This window comes from Pleurodeles waltl, chromosome 8 (genome assembly GCF_031143425.1).
Source record: "Pleurodeles waltl isolate 20211129_DDA chromosome 8, aPleWal1.hap1.20221129, whole genome shotgun sequence".
In the NCBI taxonomy this organism is placed as follows: domain Eukaryota; kingdom Metazoa; phylum Chordata; class Amphibia; order Caudata; family Salamandridae; genus Pleurodeles; species Pleurodeles waltl.
Window position 1 is genome coordinate 799,230,587 of NC_090447.1, and position 22,549 is coordinate 799,253,135.

At 44.5% G+C, this 22,549-nt stretch overlaps 1 protein-coding gene across 1 annotated transcript in view; it reads right to left on the reverse strand.

Moving 5' to 3' along the window:
• Window positions 1-22,549, reverse strand: part of BIVM (basic, immunoglobulin-like variable motif containing) — a 183,578-nt gene that overhangs the window by 54,637 nt on the left and 106,392 nt on the right. Inside the window, exon 9 of the mRNA XM_069205052.1 lies at window positions 5,087-5,183. Within this exon, the coding sequence (XP_069061153.1) occupies window positions 5,087-5,183 (97 nt within the window). The remainder of the gene's footprint in view (window positions 1-5,086; window positions 5,184-22,549) is intronic.

The window sequence follows — 22,549 nt, forward strand, 5'->3', positions numbered from 1 at the left end:
TACGTTTTTTTAAAAAAGAACTGGAAACCTACCTGTTTAGAATTTCGTTTGTACTTTGGGCTGTTGTCGTTCTGATCTGTGTATGTCCCTAGCGCTGGAACACTCTTCTGTGTAGCAGTGCACTTAACAAGTTCTATTCATTCATTCATTCAGTGACACACAGGCTTAATGTATGGTGGTCTCAAGATTTTTACAGCGTAAGTGTCAAGATTTGTTTGATAAATCTTGTACCTTTTCCAGACTATATCTCAATATCAAGAGCCAGAAACAGAAGATGTGGAATGCATTTATGGTATTTGTAGAGTGCATCCAATTTTTTTACATTTGTTTTTTAATGAATGTCAGGAGATTTGGGATGGCTCTTATAGATTCCGTACCCTGAAGGCTAGGCAAAAAGAATGCCTGTTTTGAGGTCCTGGTCTTCTTCCTTTTGGAAACCTACAGTGTCAGTTTTGTTTTGCCTCATTAGTAAATGTCTCCCTGTGGTATGCATTTTCTTTCTTGCAGTTAGCTGGGAATGCCGGACTATATTTTCTTGGGTTTTATGCCGGTGAGCTTGAAGTTCATGCATGCTTCTTGAGGCAGCCAGCGCAATTGCTTTAGGAGTTTCTTGACTTTGACAGTAACATGTGCTGAACCATGTAGGGTGCTTTCAGAGGAGAGATTGTGGATTTGGATAACTCTCCTAAAACAACATTGCTTAACAAGGCCCATTCAGCAGTCACCCCAGTGTTTTTGCCTTCCTTTCCAGAACCTGTTTTTGTTGGATTTTAGAACTGTGCATTTTACGTTTGATAACCAGTAGTAAAGTGTTTATACTCTCTCCCTTAAACATTGTAAAACTGGTATACATCCACTTGACACGTTAAATTCACTTATAAATCTCTAATATATGGTACTACATGTGTCTGTAAATCAAATGCCACAAGTGGACTACAGCACTCATTAAGCCAGCCTCTAAAGTATCCTTGTAAAACATAACTCAGACCTGCCACTGCAGTGTATAGTGAAGTATTAAACTGCCAATCTGGCTTGGCAAAATAAACCAATTGCAAGGGCCTAAGCTTTCCTTTTAAATACATTCTCTGTTTGATAGAGATGCTACCACCAGAGTGATGTCCCTATGCAAGCATGGTGACAAATATTTATGTCATCCCTAACAGTTCATACAGCAGGTGCATTGTATTTAAAAAGTAGGATACGTGTACATGTCCTGACAATGAATAACGTCTAAAGTCGTTTTTCTCTGTAGCAAGGCTACCTCCCCCAGAGACTAACACTGGGCTACCATATTACACTTAATTAGTGATAACTTCAGTTTGGGTGCAGAGAGAGAAATACTTCCAATCATTTGAACTGTAATTTTAAATCCTATTTATTGGTAAAATTTGATTTTAAGTTACAATCTGAATGTTGGCATTTTTCTGTCTAAACCAAATGTGGCTGTCTGCTAGTGCCCCGTGTCACATGACTGATTATGGCTCTCTGGTGTGATATGTATTCCTTCCAGACAAGATGACAAAAAGGGCATAGGTGTAGAGGGAGTGGGTCTTCCGGACAGGAGTCTGGGGGACAGAGTTGTGCTCTGCCCCGATTACACTTCAAAGGACACCAGGCTTGCCCTTGCTTTCTCCCCCTAGCCAGGTTGTAGCCAAACCCAGTAAAGAGTGGAAAACTGGCCAGAAATGTTTGGGAGTAGACAGGGATTGCCCCCGGCACAAAGGCAGGCACTAGCTATAAAAGTGGCACCCTCAGAACCTTTTATCAGAATGCTCCTGAACCAATAAAAGATTCAGAAGGATTGCTCTGCTCTCTGAAGAAGGAAGACTAGATCAGCTTGCCTTAAACGCTGGATCCCCAGAACTGACCATAAGGGTTAGTTTGCTGGCTTCCTACTTGAGCTACAGATATACAAGATTCCAGAGGCCTTCCCTGCACCTGTCCAGCTGATCAGCACACAATGGTCCACCCAAGACCTGCCAGAGCCCTGGTGATGGCGTGCATTGTGATCCAAAAAAGGTGTCTGTCAGTTCCTTGACCCGTGGCTGGCTTCAGAGTGTATTCCTCCAAAATTGAGCTACAAGTGAAAATGCAGACGCTTGGGGCTTTTTGAAACCACGAACTGGCTCTCACATCAGCCGCAATTTCTGAATTTACTGCCAAAGCAAAGTTCTGATGGCAACCTGCTCTTTGCACCAAACAGCGACCACTGCATCTCCCACCAATGCAAATTTCCAGTGATGACCTGGTCCTCATGCAGACAATGATCTCCTCGTGGCCCCTGCCAAAGGGATGTTTCAACTGAGGCTCCTCGTGTAGACTTGGAATGTGAGAAGGTAAGCTCTTCACCAGGATAAACCTGTTCCCTGTATTTGACCCACGCTCTGTCGTAGTCAGCTTGAACTTGTAACTTTGACCTGGTCTAGTGCACTATTTTGACCTGACACTTTAAAAATACATAACTCCGGTTCCACCTGTTGGATTTTTGTTGTTTTGGTGTCATTTTATATATTCATGCTTACTCTATTTTTTCTAAATTCTTTTGGGATATTTTTTATGCTGTGTTTTCACTTTATTACTGTTTAAAAGATAAATACTTTACACATTGCCTCTGTGTTGAGCTTGACTGCTTTTGTGCCAAACTACCAGAGGGGTAAGCACAGGTTTATGTAGTGACTTTTGTGGTTCACCCTCACCAGGCTTGAGTACATTACTTGAGGTCTATCACCACTCTCAACTAATTACTCAATTTCTTAAAGCAGTCTCCTTGGGAGTGTACCAGACTCATACAGAACTGAATTTTTGTAGCAGAATCAAGGTTTCTGCTTTCTGTATGAGATGCAGCTGATATGTAGCTGCTTTCATCAGTATATTGCCATTTAAATGAAACTCAGATTTTTGTCTAGAGTGATCTCAAGGATTTTGATATTGGTGTGACCGCAGATAAAATTCCAAAGGGGGACATTTTCAATACTTAGGTGATTGATTTTGGAGATAAAATGACAAATTTTCTTTTGTTTGGATGCAGAATCAGTGAAAAGGTAGCCCTCCATTCATCTAATTTTTGTAGAAATATTTTTTTATATCTGATGGGCTTGCTACTAGGAGTTACAATTGCGTATCATCAAATTATTAGTGTACTGATATGTTCTTGCCTTCAACCTGCTTGTGGCTTCATGTCTATATTAAAGTAGCATGGTGAGATGGATTATCCTTGTGCAAGACCAGAGCTCAATGTGTGTGTTAGGAACCTAAAAGAATCAAGAATTAAGTATCAGGATCATTTTCTCAGGAATTACTGGAACCAGTTTAGGACCAACGCATCAATGCACGTTCAAGCTGATAGGATGTTATGCAACTATGAATGGTTGATGGTGTTGAACTTCGTTGTTAAGACCAACAGTACTACCAGACGAGAATCCCCTCCATTTAGTACTTCAAGAATGTCATCTGTGATGCACAATGCAGCTGATTCTGTACTATGGTTTTTCTGAAGCCTGAATGTGGCTGAATAAAGAACTTGTTAGACGTAATTTGGGAGAAGACTTGTAGAATCACTGCTTTTTTTATACTTTTATTGAGCTAGGATCGCTTGGTTACATGAATGAAGTTTCACAGGTTTTACTGGCCTGGGTTTGGTTCTTAGAGGTGTGATTTTTTCACTTTTGAGAGTGGTTAAGAAAGTGCCTTCTGACAATGATAAATGTTCAATTTTTACAAATAGAGGGAAAATATCATCTACGCATGACTTGATTAGAGGGGTTGGTAGAGCACTGAGTGAGCTGATTTGTTCCAGGAGGTAGTTATCTCACAGAGAAAGGAGGCCCATTTGGGTTCAGTCCTCAGTGGTAAGACGTCTGTTTGAAACATTGGTCTAGTACTTTGTGTATACTTTGAATTTTTCAGCAATTTGTTTCTGCTTTGATTTTAAACATGGAATAGCTCCTTAGTGGACTAACTGGATTGGAGCAGAATTTTATAGTTTGAAAATGTGCTCTAGGTCTGTTAGTTGAACATTTTTGCATTTCCTTATCTGCTCTTTAAGGGATTGCATGCCATTCACAGATTGTGTTGATTTCCATGTGTTTTACAGTCTCCTCATTCGTCTTTTGCGGATTTGTAGTCTAGTGACATGGATTGAATAGGCTGTTCAATCTTTTGCTGAGAGAGAGAAAGAGAGGCTAGATCACTGAGAATGTCTGTAATTGTATCCATAACAGCAGCCTGAGGCGCTGGTGAAGTCAACTCTTTAGCTTCAAGAGTGATTGTTCTCTGGCATTCTGAAAGGTGGAGCAGTGGGATTTATTCATGGGTCTTTGCAGGGTCTTGACAATTTGCCGTTGAGATCTTCTCTGAATGGTTTGGGAGGGTGATGGACTGAAACAGAATGACATGATGGTCAGTCAAATTCAGACTAATCTGGTCCTCTACCATGATGCAGTTCTTGTTTGCTCTGATGCGGTTGAGGGCATTACACATTTTGTGAGACAGATAGGTTGCATGAGGTGATGGAACTTGCAAATTCCTTTTAGTCGTTTGTTAGCTGATTCTTTTCAATGTTCCAGGGCATGTTGGAATCACTCAGTTATTTGTTGTAGGGATTACCATATTTACAATCAGGAAACTAAAGCACTCAGAGTATTTATAACAATCAACTTATGTTATGCTATATTCAAATACATGGCTGTCTTAAACTCCATCATTAAACTTTAGCAAGAAAAACACTACAAACAATACATACAAAATCTAATAATTACAATGTACTCCGGCCTTTTTACAATTTTAACTTTTGTATTCCACACTTAAACATATTGCATTATACTGTGTTTATAAAATAAAGCATACACAAAAAGTACTAATTCTACCACTTTAACACATTAACACCTCCCTAGTTTTCTACAACATGCTAATATATAAGCGTATTCAATACCTTTTCACGATATCTGCATTTAGTAAGGCCTGGAAACAACACTCCTGTGAGGAAATTGTTTTACATACTACTGACCAAGCGTGTAGGGCCTCACTAGGTTACCTTATCACAATGCATGTCCTCAAGTAAAAATGCAAGCAAAAATTGTGTGCTTACCTTTTTAGTTTTCCGATATTGCAGGCCCCTTTCTGTGTGTCGAATGTCAAAGAATTCTGGATTTTGTGTATTTAGGTCAGTAACAATATCTGTCCACCTTCAGAAAACAGAGGGGAATTTTTCAAAACCAATAGGCTATTGTCACAAAATGGCAGTTGATGAGAATTTCCAGACATAACAAAGTTATAGTTCATTAACTAATTCCATTAAGTGATATTTGAAGCAACATTTTATACTTTCATACATTCCAACGGATTATATTTAATTTCTACATATTGAGGGAATACTACCACTGAAAGTCATCACATCTTGGGAGCACTGTCTCAGCTACACATCATTCTAGTTTGGTCTGTGCTGTCCCCTTGTAGTGCAAATGCTATTGACTGTAGTGTCAACGGGAAGTGGTAACATTTAGCTAGGATGCATCTGTGTCTCCATAGCGTGCTCTGACTTCCATTATAAAAAGACTCAGTCAGAACCATTGACTACTATTATATTAATATTGTCTGTTTATAGTGGTGGTTTCGTAATTTATTCACTTCTTGAGCTTTCCATTTGATGACTTGTTTTCTTTGCCTTGGTATGGGCAAAGTGGGAGAGGGAGAAGATGTGGGTGTGTCCAGCCTTATATTTCTTTTGATAATTTATATTTATAAGGTGACACGTATAGGGTAACCATCAATTACCCTTAGAGGTCGACACAAATCTTTAGACTCATGATAGGAGTGTGATAACCTCCTAACAAACAGCATTGACAATATTAAATCAATAAACATCAATTTCAATTTGGAGACAATCATTTATAAGCACCACGGCCTATGTGGCCATGAATCACCACTACAGTTGAAAGTTCAAAATGTATTGCTTGTAGGTTAACAATGCTAAGATCACGTAAGTCATATGCAAGGCCAAATTATATAAATACAGAAACAATACAGGCTGACCAAACCTTTGAAAGAATCTTAACCTAGACAGAATATTTATCATTAAACATTCAAGTATCACTGTGCAGAAAAATAACAATAACAGATGAATGATTGAAACAGAATACATTTATTTATCGCAGATGCAGATGAGTTATTTACAATCAAATTATATGAAACAGTCAAATTTAGATTTTGGCATCCCTAACTATTACTCTGATTCCATGAGCATGTGTGAGCTCCATGCAAAAAGAAAAGAAGACACAAATTAATTTGGAAAACATCTGACTATGGGGCTAACCAAAAATAGCGGTTGGATTTTCTAAAAAGAAAAAACATACAAATCTGCTAGAAAGACAAATGCACAATTGGTTATATCTTGCCTAAATGGATCAGCAAGCAGCAACATTTTCATCAGTGGAGCATCTGGTCTTCATTGAACAGCATGAGTACTATGAATGGGGAAACAGTTCAGTAAAGTTTGGCCTTATTGTATCTGAACCTTCAATGACAGAAAGCTAAGGACACAGTACATCATTACACTAGCTGAGTAAAAGAATAACTGAACTTACATCAAATTAAAACCCTAGAAAACAACTAGCTTAGTTTCTAATGGTCAGTCTATGGGGTGGTTTAGTGTTCAGCCAATAACTACTGATCCACGTTTCAGAAGTATAACACTTATCTGGTGTAAAATACGCCCAGTCAGGACCTGGGTATTTTTGACTTGCAACTCTCTTTCTTTTTGAGTTCTGATTTGCACTAATTTCTTCTTCACTCAGATCTCCATTTCTATCTGCTTTTGTTGTTATGTATTGCTCTTTATTTATAGTTGACAGCACATCTGGAACCTTTTCACTTGTTTGCAGATTGGGCCACTTGACACCTTTCACAGCTTTCCTTGTTTGCAAAACTGGACTTATAACTTCTTGGTCCGGCAGGATTTTGACTTTGACTTGATGCACCTGCAACATTAGCTAATTCAGGAGGAATCAAATGTGCATGACTTTGATTCAACTCAGCCCCAGTTGTGGAGGGAGTGATTTGTTTCAACTGATCTTCTCAATTGTCTGCTTCTGGTAGAGTCCTCCTCTGACTTGACTCTCCTGCTATGTCTGCTGTTGCTTGAGCAACTTCAGGGACCTCTATTTCATCTGTCAGAGGTGTATCTTGATCTCCCCCAGTTTGCACTGTCTCTGTTTCTGTCTCCACAGCCTCTCTTCTTGCTCCTTGAGACTGTATAGCATTTGTTGGTGCTCTCAAGAACTCGTCTTCATCCTCCAAAGGATAGGGTGCTTTTTGAGTGTGGCTGGCGTGAATCCAGTTCCGAATCCTAGCACACTTCACAGCTTTCGTCGTTATGAGCATGACATGATACCGGCCAGACAAGTCTTCTGCATGTGCTTCTTGACAACCACCCAATCACCAGTTCGCACTCTGCGACACTGGTCTTGGGATTGCAGCATGGATGTAGCTTCCACCTGGTGAGAAAAAGAGCAAACCACATCGGCCAGACTCTTGCAGTAATCCAACACCAAGTCATCTGTTATATTCACAAGAGCATTTGCAGGAACAGCTGGCAATCTCACTGCTCTCCCCTTAAGGATTTCATGGGGAGAGAGTCCTGTCTTTCTGTCAGGTGTGTTTCTCCTGCTCATCAAAACCAAAGGCAAAGCATCTGGCCACTTCAGATTTGTAGATACACCCATTTTTGCTCTACTTATCCAGAAGCCTCAGGGCGATAGCTACAGTGCACCTTCTGCTCAATGTCTAAAGCTGAACATAGTAATTGAATCACCTCGTTATTGAAGTGACTTCCTCTATCTGATTCTAACGAGGCTGGAATCCCAAAACAAAGAATCAACTTCAATAAAATCCATTTGTATTCTGTTGAATGGACCTCCTGCTCTTCCAATATGACTCAAATTGACAATTGTTCTTTTCCCTATGTTCATTTGTTGACATGTAATACATCTGTGACAAATGGCTTCAGCAACCTGTCTAAACTTTGGATTAAACCAGGAGTGCTTAAATGGATAAATCATTGTATATCTGCCAATGTGTGCTTGACCATGATAATATCTTGCCATTTGCGTCAGTAGACAGTTGGGCAAAACCACCTGTCCTTCATTTGAAACCCAGATGTCATCAGCATCCCTTTGAAAACATTTCAATTTTATGCAAACTTTCTTTTCATCTTCAGAAACATTTTCTTGCAAATTTTGGATTTCCTCCCATGTATCAATCATTGTTAACATATAACTTGGTTTACTTTATCAACATTTAGTTCTTTCCATTCTTTATTAAAAGAGATGCAGTTCAATGGGCATACCGTGCGACTTGTCAGCATAAGCATTTCCCATTGAAACAAAATCATTTGACTTCTGGTGTGCACTGCATTTAACCACAGTAATCCTCTAAGGTAATTGTAGGGCTTGTAACAAATCATGAATTCTATCACGATTTCTAATTGGTGAGCCAGAAGAGGTCATGAAACCTCCATGTGACCACAGCTGGCAAAAGTCGTGCACTACACCAAATCCATATTGATTGTCTGTAAAAATTGTAACTTTAAGCTGTGCAGAAATACAGCATGCTCTAGTAAGAGCCACCAATTCAGCCACTTGTACAGAAAATACTCTTTAAAGCCAAGAAGCTTCGAGTATTCCAGAAATTATGCGCACATTATATCCAGATTTCAATGTTCCCACATTATATCTTAAACAGGAACCATCAACAAAAATAATTTGATCATTTTCTTCTAACGGGGTATCCTGAATATCAGGTCTGGGTTTTACGGACAATTCAGTACCCTCCAGACAGTCATGTTCATCTTCTTTCAGTTTTTCAATTTCCACATTGTCTACTGGGAGCAAGGCACTGTACACCTCTTCAAGAACACGTTAGGAGAGTCTAAAACTAATATGTTGTATTTTGTAAGGCAGGCATTTGTCAAATATTGGGTCTTTGTTTGGGTAAGTAAAACCTCAACAGAATGTGGGACAAGAACAGTTAAAGGATGTCCCATAATACAATTGTTGCAGGCTATACATGAGCAATGAAGAGTATTGATCATGGGTACACATTATCTAATCCCAGGGAGGAAGACAAATGTTACAACATAAGAACATAACTTTTCTTCAGTGAGCAAGTCACCCAGAATGCCTAGGGAAACATTTTTTTGCAGTTAACACTCTTAAGACATTGCCTCTGGAAAATTACCAAAATGTGAGGCCTTTTAAAACCAATGCTAAAATAAGAAGAATAAAACATTTAATAATATTTAAACTATTAATCCTTTTAGTACGTATCAACATTCATTTTTCAGTACATTTAATCATCATTAAACACAACACATTTCCTTTAGACAGTTATTTTCTCATGTTTATACATATTGTTTATGGTGTCCACCATATCAGTTACACATTTTTATTTATTATACACAATTTCTAATAAACCTTTTAATGTATGTTATTTTGCAATATATTTTAATGTCACAATATTTATCAATAATGTTTAGACTCCAACAAAGGTCATGCTTTGACTCGAGCTTTAGGTCCGGCATGGACCTTAGTTCAAGTCCCACTGTGTGTCATCTCCTTTCTCTCCTATCCTTCAGATGGATTTGACACAATAAGAAAGGGCAGTCATGTTTTAGTGACTGCAGCAGCAGTCGCTTAGTCTCCTTCACAAAACTCTGAATCGGAGTAGCTGCCACATTTCATAATGTACAGAAGCAAACAAAGTAGGGTGGTTTTGTCTCTGTATTAGGACTGTCCTCTGGTTGGGAAGGGTTACCTACCAGAAGAAGTAGTGGTGCTGGAACATAGTTCACTTATTGTATTCAGTGCACTAGGTGCACTTCACAGTGCTTGCCGTTGCACAAGCTTGGTGGAGAAGCACAGTTTTCTTAGTATGGTCTGCTGATCGGAGGTTGTGGGCTGCTAGTACTCACAACCACTACTGGCTGCAAGTATTTTGCATCTCCCAACATTCCTATTTCTCTGTTAAAATGAGTCCTCAACCATCGGGCACTAGAAACGAGTGTGCATATATAAGAGATACCAATATGTTGGTGGCATGGGTTCTTTTAGTCCTAATTCATCACTTGTTGGGAAATCCTACCATTCAGAGGTTACAACATTAGACAAATATTTTTGCTAAAAAAAGCACATAATCGACAGGATGATATGTGACAGGCTCAGGTGACTTAAAATCGATACAGTCCTGTCCTTATGTCTATTTTCCAGATCCTTCGGCTTGCAGGAAGTACCTAACCGTTTTAAAATGGATACTGACTGCTGTGCAGGAATATGGAAATCAAGACTTCAAGCGTTAAACCAGGCACCTGTAGCATCAATGACTCTCCAGGAAAGGCTGTGTTTCAGCAGCTGATAAATAAAACTATCCAGTCAGTGCTATTAACCGTTCACAAATACGTTTCTTTTTAATTACACCTTGATTAACATCTTAAGTCAATGAAACACTACAATTAAAACCAGAAGGCACTATTCTTACAGTTCCAGAGCTATGACTCCCAACAAGCTGATGAACAAGCAAGAGCCACCATAGTCACACAAATGAATACACTAGTGTTAACAGATGGGGTATTCTCAATGCTATCGTTTATTGGAGGAACAGTGCTTCCCAAAGGGTGGCTGATGCATTTCCCTACAAAATAAATTTCCCACTGCTATTGTGTGTTTCATCTGTTAGTTAATGGGCAATATATGCAATCATGGAAACACAAAAGGATGATGGACGGAGTGTTGAACAATGCAAACACTCACCCCCAATCACAGATCTGGATTTAATCCATTGTTCTTTTGCCCACCAAGCCACCCCAGTTTGGACCCAGCCATATGCAAATCAGTCTTGACCCTGTTCCTCGTGGGAACAGTCCAGCCCGAACTGCCAAGCCAGGTCCTCCCTGAACCAGAAACAAGAATTCCTAGACCGGTTTCAGGGTATCACCCTTCATCGCCAGGCTAGCTTGAATCCAATGGCACCGTGAGCAAGGGACCCTTTTGTGGATTTTTGCCCAATTCCATTCAACGCACCGGGCCTCATTCCCACATAAACAGGAGATTTTATTGGGTTTGTAACTTAAAGGTAATGTATAAGAAGCATAGAATTATCCCTTCTGCTAAGGATTTAAGATTAACCCTAATTAATGCTACAGAAGAAAGCAATGCTCTAATGTTAAGGGAGTCAAAATGTTCACCTTATTTTAGAGTTCCCAGTAAACTGCAAAACATGATACTTATATGAATTTACTTCTCATACTTCTTTTTCCCCTAAAGAGTATTTTTTTTTAACAAAATATAATATATTGGTTTTATCTATACTCAGTAAAAAAAAAATGTTTTGCTATTGTTGCCAAGGGCAGGAAGTTTCCTTTGATATCCCACAACATTATAAACTCGAAAAATAAGGTCACCCACACACAGAAAAACAGGATGTGGACAATGCCCACTCCTCTCCTATGGGGAAAATATTTTGTTTATTTTAAGGCTGATAACAGGAGTGTGAAGTATAACCTAAAAAGAGCAGGGTGAGCAGACATTCTTGTGTATCTGTAGACACACTGGGTGACGAAACAACACCACTAGCCAGGAACCTAACCCCAAGGCCCTCGTTAATTGTATATCATCCTCTACCTGCTCATTTCTCCTGCAGAGTTTCATATGCATATCTTCAGCTAGTGCCTATTCCTCAACATCCCTGTACTATCTTGCAGACTCCAGGACATGCTGACCCATCTACGTTATGGTGGCCAAGGACCAACCTGTGCTTAAGGTATTTGTATGCTATCTTGCGCCCATTACACCTGCCTATATTGCCCAGGAGGCAAGTTTGAGGGGTGAGGGGACACTGCAATAAGGTGGTGTGTACTAGTTTTTCCTGCGCCCAAAAATACTGCACCATTCGACAACCCCAGGCCAAGTGCAGGAAATCAGCCCCTACATCCCACAATGAGGAGAGGCGTCCGACAGGGCCGGGGATATTTAGGCGATATCAGGTGGGTCACGTGTGCGATGCAGGAAATTAAAGTGGACCAGCTTAAATCGAACATTGCTAGATACTGTTTTGGTGAGTGTGCATAAACGCAGCCAGTCCAAGTCTGATATTGGCACCCCCAGATCCGCCACCCACGTCTTCCGGGCCCATAACCGGCCCCCACAGCATTAGTCAACATTGCCTTGTATAATAAGGATGCAAAGTGTCGACCAGAACTGCAGGTCAACAGGACTCCCAACATGCAGGAGGGCACTTGCGCTGCCAGAAACGCAGGCCAGATATCCCTCGCCAACTCTGGCAGACCAGCATAGTTTAGGTGAAGACCTGGGCCCAACTGAAACTTGCCTGCGCTTCCCCTAAGGTAATAAAATGTTCATTGGGGTCCAAATCTGAAACTGCTTCACATCCACCCCTCTTCCAAGCCTGAAAATTATGTTGTCAGCCATGCGTATGACCGGTGCAAGTATCTAGACCGGTATGAAGTACAACCCTCACTAGTTTCTGTTGGATATGTGTGGTCTGCAGAACCGCATAATCCGAGTCAGGAGACACTCCATCAACACAGCTGGGAGATCAGCAACTTCCACCACTCCCGCCAACATGCTGCACTTTTGTGGCATAGTAATAAAACTAAATGCGGCACTTCCAAACCCCCCTCCTCATAATCAGGGGTGGGCAGTAAGCGAAGTTTAGCAAAAACTCTACCAGCTGCCGAATGGCAGAGTTTGGCATCATGCCACCACCATGTTCTGTGCAGTGCATTTATCACAGGGCATAAGAGCTCTAAGATTTGTCCGGCTCCTTCCCAGCTGATGTGGCGGAGAGAGGGAGAGTGGAGGGGAGAGTGAGAGAGAGAGAGAGATGGATTTCCATGGCCCCACAAATTGTGCATTTATCTGTATAATTCACAATGCAGGACCGCACCCAACTACATGCACCACATACAGGCCGAGGCCACTGTTCATCACTCTGGTGGCTCTTCCTGTGCCTTCCACATTACAGACAGGCTGCCCAATACCCAGACATAGTGTGAACTAGGCATTGAGTATCATCTTGGATATGAAGACCAGCGGGGGTGCATTAACTGTCGCTGAGCACAGTGCAAGATCTGGATACAGAGTACAGAGAGTGCATGTACATTTTTTAGATGCAGGTAGCTGCGGGTGCTGTTACTGTGCTAGCAACCAGCTGCAGTGCACAGGAAATGTCCTGGGTGCAGTGCACACTGTACTAGCAGGAGCTGCAGTGCACAGTACCCACAAGCAGCTACAATTAAAAGGTGCATCAGGTACAATAAAGAGAAGAACTAGCTGACGGCTGCATTGCTCAGTAGCAACCCAAAGGACAATGCTGCATACAGAAGCCTCCCACAGTGGACAGTAGCGGGCCAGGTCACAGTACCAACAGGCATCAGCAGTGCACATTAGCATCCAGAGCAAAGTGCCCCATACCAGAACCTTCCTGTCCTGCACAGCAGCAGTCCAGGGTGCAGTGAACAGTACAAGCAGGCAGCAATAGTGCAAATCTTCTCAGAAAGGGGTGCAGTGAACTCTCCCAGCAACAGATCTAATGCTTTCTGCTATGTCCAGTGTACAACCCCTGCCCTTTATTTCTGTAGACGGTGCTAGCCAGTGGTCATAGTGGATCATACCATCTTCACATACAGAAAGTCGTACCAGCCACATACACACTGTATACTATCAGCCAAAGGGCTTCATGTATACAACACATTATGCCCTTTGGCTGACAGTATGCAGGATGCATGTGGCTTTCTGTAAGAGGTGGAAAGATTTAAGTCACCGCTGCTAGGAGTACTGACTATGAAGTTGCATGTTAAGGGATGTTTTGCGACTGGGAATAAAATTGTCCCTCACTGAGGCACAATAATCTAATGCTGACACTCCATGCTTGAAAGCGGCAAGGTTCAGGTTTACACTGCTCTAATTCAAAGAGATACTAATTTATAACTTTTAAATTGTGGTTTTCAATATTTGGGAAATGTTAAACTGCATTAGTGCCCCAGTTCTACGCTCTAAAGTGAATGAAGAGGGCTTTTCTGTCAATTGTTTAATTTAGCATAGTCTAATGTAGGCCTGCATGGCAAGCTGATGGTATAGCACTAAATAATGTATTATTAAAGTGGTATTTAACTATTGGAAGGGGGGGGGGGACACCACAGAATCTCGCTGAATTTGTATGTAACTTTTGCAAAGTAAAATTCTGCAAGTTCCTCCCACACCTACTTATAAAGGTGAGCCAGTGTGGACAAAGCCACCCTAGTGCACATCCCGGCCCAGGGAGCGAAATCAAAATGGAATCCAGTTTCCAGAACACACCAGCCGGTAAGGGACAAAGGGAATTCTGCACCATATATAGACACCACTGCAAAAGCATCATTTTAGAGATTGCTACCCTGCATATCAATGACAACAGCATATTTCAGAATGCGATCAATGTGCACAAAAATCACCCACCCTACCAATATTAAGATGAAGTTGTTTGTTTCGCGTGTGCACCATCATGATACTCATGTAGCAAAAGTGATTCAATACCCATCATAAACCATTTTCAGACAGCTAACCCTCTGACGTCACCACCAGCGTTGCAAGAGTAAACAACAGGGACTTTCTATGGTTAACACGTAGTCCAAGACAGCCCAAACTCACCCAGCAACCAGAGCAGGATCCTTAGAGAGTCTTGTGGGGCCCTGAGGTAAGAAACCACATCGCCGGCACACACTGATAAGACGTGTCTTGTCTCTCCCAGCACGATGCCCCAATCATGCAACTCCCGCCGTGTCCACACTGCAAGAGGCTCCATTGCAAGGGTAAATGAAAGCCAGGAGAAGGGACAACCCTGCCGTGAACCCCCTGCCCAAATCCCACCTGTTGGGCCTGCAATGAACTAGTGAACCACGCAAAACCGGCCATTCGGCTCAGTATAAAGCAGTTTAACCCAATCCCCAAAATGGGGACCAAACCTCATAATCTGTAGAACCCCCAACATATATCCCAAATTGACAGTATCGAAAGCTTTCTCCAAATCGACTGACACCAAAGCCATTTCAAAGCGGCCACCAACAACCTCATGCATAATAAGTGTCAAACCTCTAAGATTAATTCCAGTGCTATGGCCAGGTATGAACCTGCACTGGTCTTCATGTACCAATCCCGACACCAGCAGATTCAATCGGTTAGCTAGAAATTTACACAGGACCTGGACATCAGTTTCTGTATGCTGCTGGATAACTCTTATCCCCGGCCAGTTTGGGTAACATGCAGATCTCCCCCTTCCCGCATGGAGGGCGGCAGCACCTCCCCCTCCTATTGGCCTCCAAGAGGCCCTTAGTAACAACCATCGAGAACTCCTGGTAGAACTCCACCGGGGACTTGGTGTCTTAGACCTTGCGAGCACACACAGGGCTTCATGCAGTTCTTCAAGATCAAGTCCAGCGTCCAGCTCTCTTGCTGCCACCTCCCTGATCATCGGAAGCTCCAAATCTGCCAGAAGTAATTGATATTGCATCTGGAAGACACTCAGGTCAACCCTATTCACAGCCTCCATGCTGCCCTTAAAGGTGGCCACTATATCAGAGCGAGATGTCACCACAAGAGCCGCTAGAGTCAACAAATGTGTAACCAGGTGGGTCACAGCCTCTATGCAGGATTCAGGCCAGAAGCCTTTCCGGTTTATCCCACTCCCTGTACAGCCGTTGCCTACAATGCCGCAGGGTGTACTTGTCTAACCTGTCCCATGTGTCTGCTATGTGCCCCTGCACATTTGTTTCTTCCTTCTTTACATCTGGATCAGACTGATCGCCTCCCTGCAGATCAGCCACTTTTGCTTTACATTCTGCAACCGGAGCCGCACCACGCACATCAGGCCCTAAGTGCTCCCTGCACATCACTGCCTTCATCGCTCCCCATTCTGTAGCCCTGGTTGCCATAGAACCCAGTTAGTCCCTACATACTGAGTAAGTGTCTGCAATAAAGTCTCCTGCCCTTCCGCATCAGTCAAAACCTCCACCAGGAATCTCCACATGGGTCTCTGCTCCACAAGGACAGGCCAACGCAATCTACAAGACACCAGTGAGTGGTCAGAGACGAATCTAACTAACTGTGTGACCACAACACCCTCCATCACTGAGATTCCCCTACCAGAATCCTGTTGCTACTATATCTTGTACATCGTGTACAACTTCTGATGTGGTTAAAGCACCCTTTAAGAGTCAACCAGCCCCAGATTGTCCATCACTTCCCCAAGGGATTTGGGGCCAGATGTAGGTAGATATGGTTTTGCGACACGCGAAACCATATGCAGAATGGTGTCGATGACACCATCTGCAAATCGCAAGGGGGTCGCAAAGACCCACCTCATTAATGAGGTGGGTCACAATTTGCGACCCCCTTGAGATTCCCTGCACTCACAGGGATGGTGGCCTGCTGGAGACAGCAGACCACCATGTCTGTGACTGCTTTTTTAATAAAGCAGTTTTTTTTTGTATTGCAGCCCGTTTTCCTTAACGAGTTGCAATACAAAACGAAAAAATGAAACCATTTGGTTTCATTTTTTCAGAGTAGGCAGTGGTCCATTGGACCACTGCCTGCTCTGAAAAAATTTTTTGGCGACATTCACAAAGGGGGAAGGGGTCCCATGGGGACCCCTTCTTTTTTGCGAATGAGTTAGCACCCACTTCACATGGGTGCTAACTGTGAATTGCTTTGCGACCGCGTTCACGGTCACAAAGCAATTCTGCATCCCGGTGCGAATCGCAAATAGGAAGGGAACACCCCTTCCTATTTGCAAGTCGCATTCCCATTTTGCGAGTCGGTACCGACTCGCAAAATGGGAATGTGCATCGCGATGCCCGTTTTGCATGCCGCAAACTGCAAATTTCGCAGTTTGTGCCATGCAAAACGGTTCCTACATCTGGCCCTCGGTCGTTTGAGGTTTAGAGCCCACCAGAGGCGGGGATCTGTCAGGTGCCCCATCAATGATAGAATCAAATTCACCCAGCCAGAGCAGAGGCGTGTTAGTCTCTTGTGCCACCAAATCTTGAATCACATGAAAAAAGCAAGGGTCATCCAGGTTATGGGCATATGTGTTACCATGTAGGAGGACATACCTCCCCTCCATGTCAGCCTCAACCTATGTAAGAGAAATCAGTGCGCCCTGAGCCACCCAGATCAGGACCTTCCCCCTCCATACATTTAGTAGGAGGCATGATAGAGCAGGCCCCTTAACTTCTGAACCAACCGCTCAACCTCTGCATCCTCCAAGTGCATCTCTTGCGGGCAGGCTATGTTAATTTTACTGCGCTTCAAGAAGAATGATACCTTATACCTCTTAATATAGGTCATAGGTATTGAGCTGCTGCCTCACTCACTCCTCTAGGAATGTCTCCACCGAGGCCACCTCCACACGATCAGGGAACCCCAGCACTCAAATATTGCAGTGGCATGCTCGGCCCTCTGCGTCCTATTCCCTATGTTTCAAGCCGCTGGTGATACTGTTCATCTTGGCCAACTGACGCTTGAGACTTGTGACTTCCCCTTGGAGGTCAGCTATGTGGCTCTCAGCAGTAGTGACCTTCTCTGCCACCTTCCTCAAATACGCTTACGGCATGTTCACATCTATCGAAACAATCTGGATCTTCAGTTCAGGTGTCGTGCGAGAGCCCTGAATAGCGGGCAAAAACTCCAGTCCAGAGGGCGCAATGTCATTCCCGTTAAGCCCATCAGCCGAGTCCGCTCCTCCCCATCTCATGATCTGCTGAAATGGCTGGCGCAGTGTGGTGTATGCACGATGGTATCACTAGAATGTATCCTACCTGCCTTCTCCTTCCCCATGGTGCCACAGGTCCCCCGCCTCGCCAAGTGTCACAGACTGCCACCAGCACCAGGGTGCAACAGCCCCCGCAACCCTGCTCTGGGACACAAATTCCTGCCAGCTATCTATAGCGCACTAGCCCCCTAACCAGGGAGCTCCTCTCGCTGCCCCAATCCTCAGGGCCTTGCTCTGTACCAACTGTCATGTGTGGCTGTCATCTCGGCAACCCTGCCCTTGCCACTCAGTGTGTTCACATTGTTCATGGGCAAGGAGGGGCCGCCCTACCTTTCTGTGAGGGCTCCACTGCAGATTGCCACAAGCGTTACTCCTTACCGGCTGCAGTAGACAAGGACACATTGTGTCCAGGGTACAGGAGGATCCACTGCACTAGCCCAGGGTCCAACAGCACAGCGACAGTCCCGGTGTCCACCAGGAGTCCTTAACTGCAAACAGTAAGCAGTTGGGGGTTTCCCCCTCACAAGTCACTTGGAGAGGGCACTCTTCTTTGAGTCCCCCCCCACCCATGGTCCCAGAAGGGCAGCACTGCTGGCGGGGAGTACAAAACACAAAATATGCACGTTCGGGCACTAGATAAGCCAGGATATCCGTGGATGGGATGGGATGGGAGCTACAGGATTCTACGCCCTATCGGCCATCTTCCTTTGCCACAGCCCCTATACTGGTTGTTAATGGCCCTGCCAATGACAGAGAGGGCCTTTAACAATCAGTGCAGTGATGCAGCTGGTTGTTATTTTTTCTTTCGGGAAGCATAACTATGGAATAGTCTGCCTAAAGAGCTAAGGGACACAAATTCATAAGTTCAATTTAAAAAAGATTATTCTTTTTAGGGATGTTTAGGTTTTAGAGCTTTGTTCCTAATGACAGTGGCAGGACGCTTCCATGGAAGCAGCAGGTCAGCGTTTATAAGTAGCATTTCAGTCACTGATGTCCACCACACTGTGAAGGTAGTGTGGTGGACGTCAACACATTGTCCACTGTACTAAAGCAGTTAAATCTTTTGCCACCTCTCCACACTGTTGTCTTTGACTCAGTCAGGCTTTTCAGAGAAATATGCGTTATTAGATAATCATGAGGAGAAAAGCACCCACAATTTGATATCTTTTGACTAACATAGGCTGGTAGGAATAATAGAATAATGAAGAACAGGGCGTGGCCGACCAGCAAGATGGCCACCACACCGTGAGGCTCTGCTCGGCGGAGGAATAAATCCTCCCGCTTCTCCTGGTGAGCAGCCGCCCGATCCCGGGGTCGCATTGAGAGTGACGCAGGGAAGCTCTGGGAGGCTTTGAGTGGCGGCGGAGCACCGTTTGGACGGCGGAAGGTGTGCCAGCCTGCCCGGTGTCTCCAGTCGGGCCTAGCCAGGCTCGAGATGGGCACGGGCCTTGGCTGAGGAGGCGGGCCGGGCCGTTGCCGGCGTGTCCTCTTGACTGGATTGGGGGAGCGACCCCTTGATTTATTGGGCCTACATGTGCTCCTGTAGTTGGGGGTGGGGGATTTGGAGGCAAACCCCCCTCCTATTGGCACACACGGCGGCCTGAGCTCTTTCCCCTGCAGGCCCGTTCGGCGGCCGGGGCGGGCCATGGGCGCCTGCGGGGGTGTTGGCCCTTCGTGGTGCTGGAGGCTGGCTTCTCCAGCTTGCATCTCTTGTGCCTGGTCACTTTTTGGGGCTTGCTGCTGCCTGGGAGCTGTGGGGGTGTGGCTCCCCCCTTAACCGTGTGGTGAGTTGGTGGCTACTTGAGGAGCTGTGGCCCGGCGCCTTGGCCTGGATTGGGGCCCGGCTGCGGATGACTGGCAGGGCCTGATCGGCGGCGGGACTCAAGCCGCGTGGCCCTGCGGTGCAGTGGACTTGTCGCCCGGGGCTGCTGCTGTTGATTCCTGCTGCTGGGACTAGTCTTGTGGTTCTGTTCGCAGGATCAACTTGGGGGCTTCGACACTTGGTTCCCTACTTTAGGCTTGGACCGGACGGGACCGATAAATTGGAGTACGTACCTGTGCAGTGTTCTTGTCCTGGGTGGCCTTGCCTGGCAGGAGACCGGTGCTGTTGAGGTGCGGTGCACTTAATTGCCGCTAACCCTGGGAACTGCATTGAGGATGGGGAAGGCCGACCATAAGCAGCCTAAACTCACCTTTGAGGGAGATAAAAAGAAGAGCGGTGTTGATGGACATTCGGCGCATGATTCGCCACCCGAGGAGGGGGCTTCGGCTTCCTCTGTAAAGGCTATGTTTTTAGATCTCAAGCATGGCCTGGCTGGTATCGATGCTAAGCTTGACCATTTGACCGAGCAGATGGATCATTTAAAGAAACGGGTGGATGGTCATGACGCTCGTTTCGAGCAGCTGGAATCTCGCACCTCAGACTTGGAGGATGGACGCCGCGGAGATGGAGAACTACTGCTGCACATGGAATGTGTGCTGGAGGTGAGCCGTAATAAGAACGAGGCTCTGGAGGCCCAGTCCAGCCGCAATAACATTTGCATTCTTGGCCTTCCTGAGTCGACAGCTATGGGCTGTATGGAGGACTATGTTGAGACTATGTTATTTCCCCGTGAACTCTCCCAGGTACTGGTGGTGGAGAGGGCCCACAGGTCCCTGGGTCTTCGGCCGCGCCCTATAGCTGTTCGTTTGCTGAACTATCGTGACAGGGACACCATACTCAGACTGGCCAGAGAGCGTAGACCTGTGATTTATAATAATACTGAGCTTAACTTTTTTCCTGACTAAACCCCTGGGGTGCAGGCTGCTCGTAGGGCTTTCCTGCCGGTCAAGCGCACTCTAAGTCAGACAGGTGCCAAATACTCCAGCATTTATCCAGCCAAACTTTGAGTGCAGCATAAGGGAAAGTTGCATTTCTTCAGTGATCCGAATTTAGCCGCTAAGTCTGCAAAATCGGTCCCCAAAAAGGCACTGTCGGAGGGTTCGAGGGATTCTGGCAGAGAGAGAGGTGCCCTGAGTGACAATGACTAAATGGTTTCTGCTGCTCTGGGCGATGGTAGCCCTGCTCGCTGCCTTATCACTAGTACACTGGTTATTGTTTCCAATATGTAAGATGGCTGCTCTACTGTACTTTTTGCATTGTGAGTTCCCCTGCCTCCTATCCCGTATGGGATGGTGTTTTGGATGGCCTGTTCCACGCCCATCTGGATGAGTCCTTTGATACTGCTTAATACTGCTGTTTAAGATGTGTATTTGGGGATGGGTGGGATTGCAGCACAGACCCATTTGGGGGGTCAGCGTAGGTGGGGGTTTGGGTTGTTCTGTTTTTGGACTACTTCCTGTGTCTTTCTTCCTTTGTATTTGTTCCCCTTTCTGCATGCTGACGAAGCTTTGATTTTGATGGTGTGAAAGGATATGTGTCTAGATAGCTGTTTGGACTGACAAGGAATAGCGTGACGCCTGTGTGCTGCCTAACCTGGAATGTGCGTGGTGTCAACATCAGGGCAGTGCGCGCTATACGGGCGACTAGAATGAAAAAACCTAGCATTATCAAGTTAATGTAATTTATGCATTGTGCTGATATGCTGTTGTTTAGCCTTTTGCATTGTAGACTTTAATCCTGAAGACTTATGTTCAGGGTGCATATAAATACTGTTCATTTGCAATGTACTGCTTCAGGCTTTCAGACTGTGTCAGGGTGTGGTCCCTTCCAGAGCCTTCTAGAAGCTTTCCCTGCAGCATGCCTTGGGTGTGGTTTGTGGGCTGGGCCAAGACTCTATATAAGGGAGCCAGCCCAGCTCCACGTGCTCACTATTCAGAGGTCCCGGTGCAGAGCAGCAGCAACTTCCTGAGCTCCTGTTCCGGAGGCCTACTTTGATCTTCCAGGCCTTGCCCTTTTCACTTTGCCGGTGATTCTAGATCAGGGCGGTAAGACAGAGGTCGGGCTGGGCCCCCGATCCTGTTCTCGAAGGCTTTCGAGTTCTTGGGCCTAATTTGCATGATAAAACAATTGGCTTTCTTGCGTGTGAATGTGTGCTCGAAGTTTGATGGCATTTCCATGCTAACACTTGAATCGACAAGATGCACGATTCTTTACTTGTGCATAATTCATGCTATTCATGGTGCGCTACCATTTTATGGCATTTACTAGGTAACTTTCGAATCGGCAAGACGCGCAATTCATTTCCTGTGTTTAATTCATGTTATTTATTGTACGCTACCATTTCTTGGCATTCATATGGTGGTATTCGAATCGGCAAGGCGCGCAATTCATTTCTTGTGTGTAATTCATGTTATTCATTGTACGCTACCATTTCCTGACATTCATATGGTGACATTCGAATCGGCAAGAAGCGCAATTCCTTTCCGGTGCTTAAATTCATGTTATTCCTTGTGCGCTACCGTTTCTTGGCATTCATATGGTAGCCTTCGAATCGGCAAGACGCGCAATTCCTTTTCTTGTGCTTAATTCATGATATTCAGTGTGCACCACCATTCCTTGGCATTCATATGGTGGCCTTCGAATCGGCAAGACGTGCGATTCATTTCTTGTGTCTAATTCATGATATTCATTGTGTGTTACCATTTCATGGCATTTATGGGCTGACATTCGAATCAGCAGAACGCGCAATTCATTTCTTGTGTTGAACCCATGCTAAGCATCGTGTCATACCATTTCATGGCATTTACTTGGTGGTGCTCGATTCGGCAATACGCGCGATTCATTTCTTGTGTT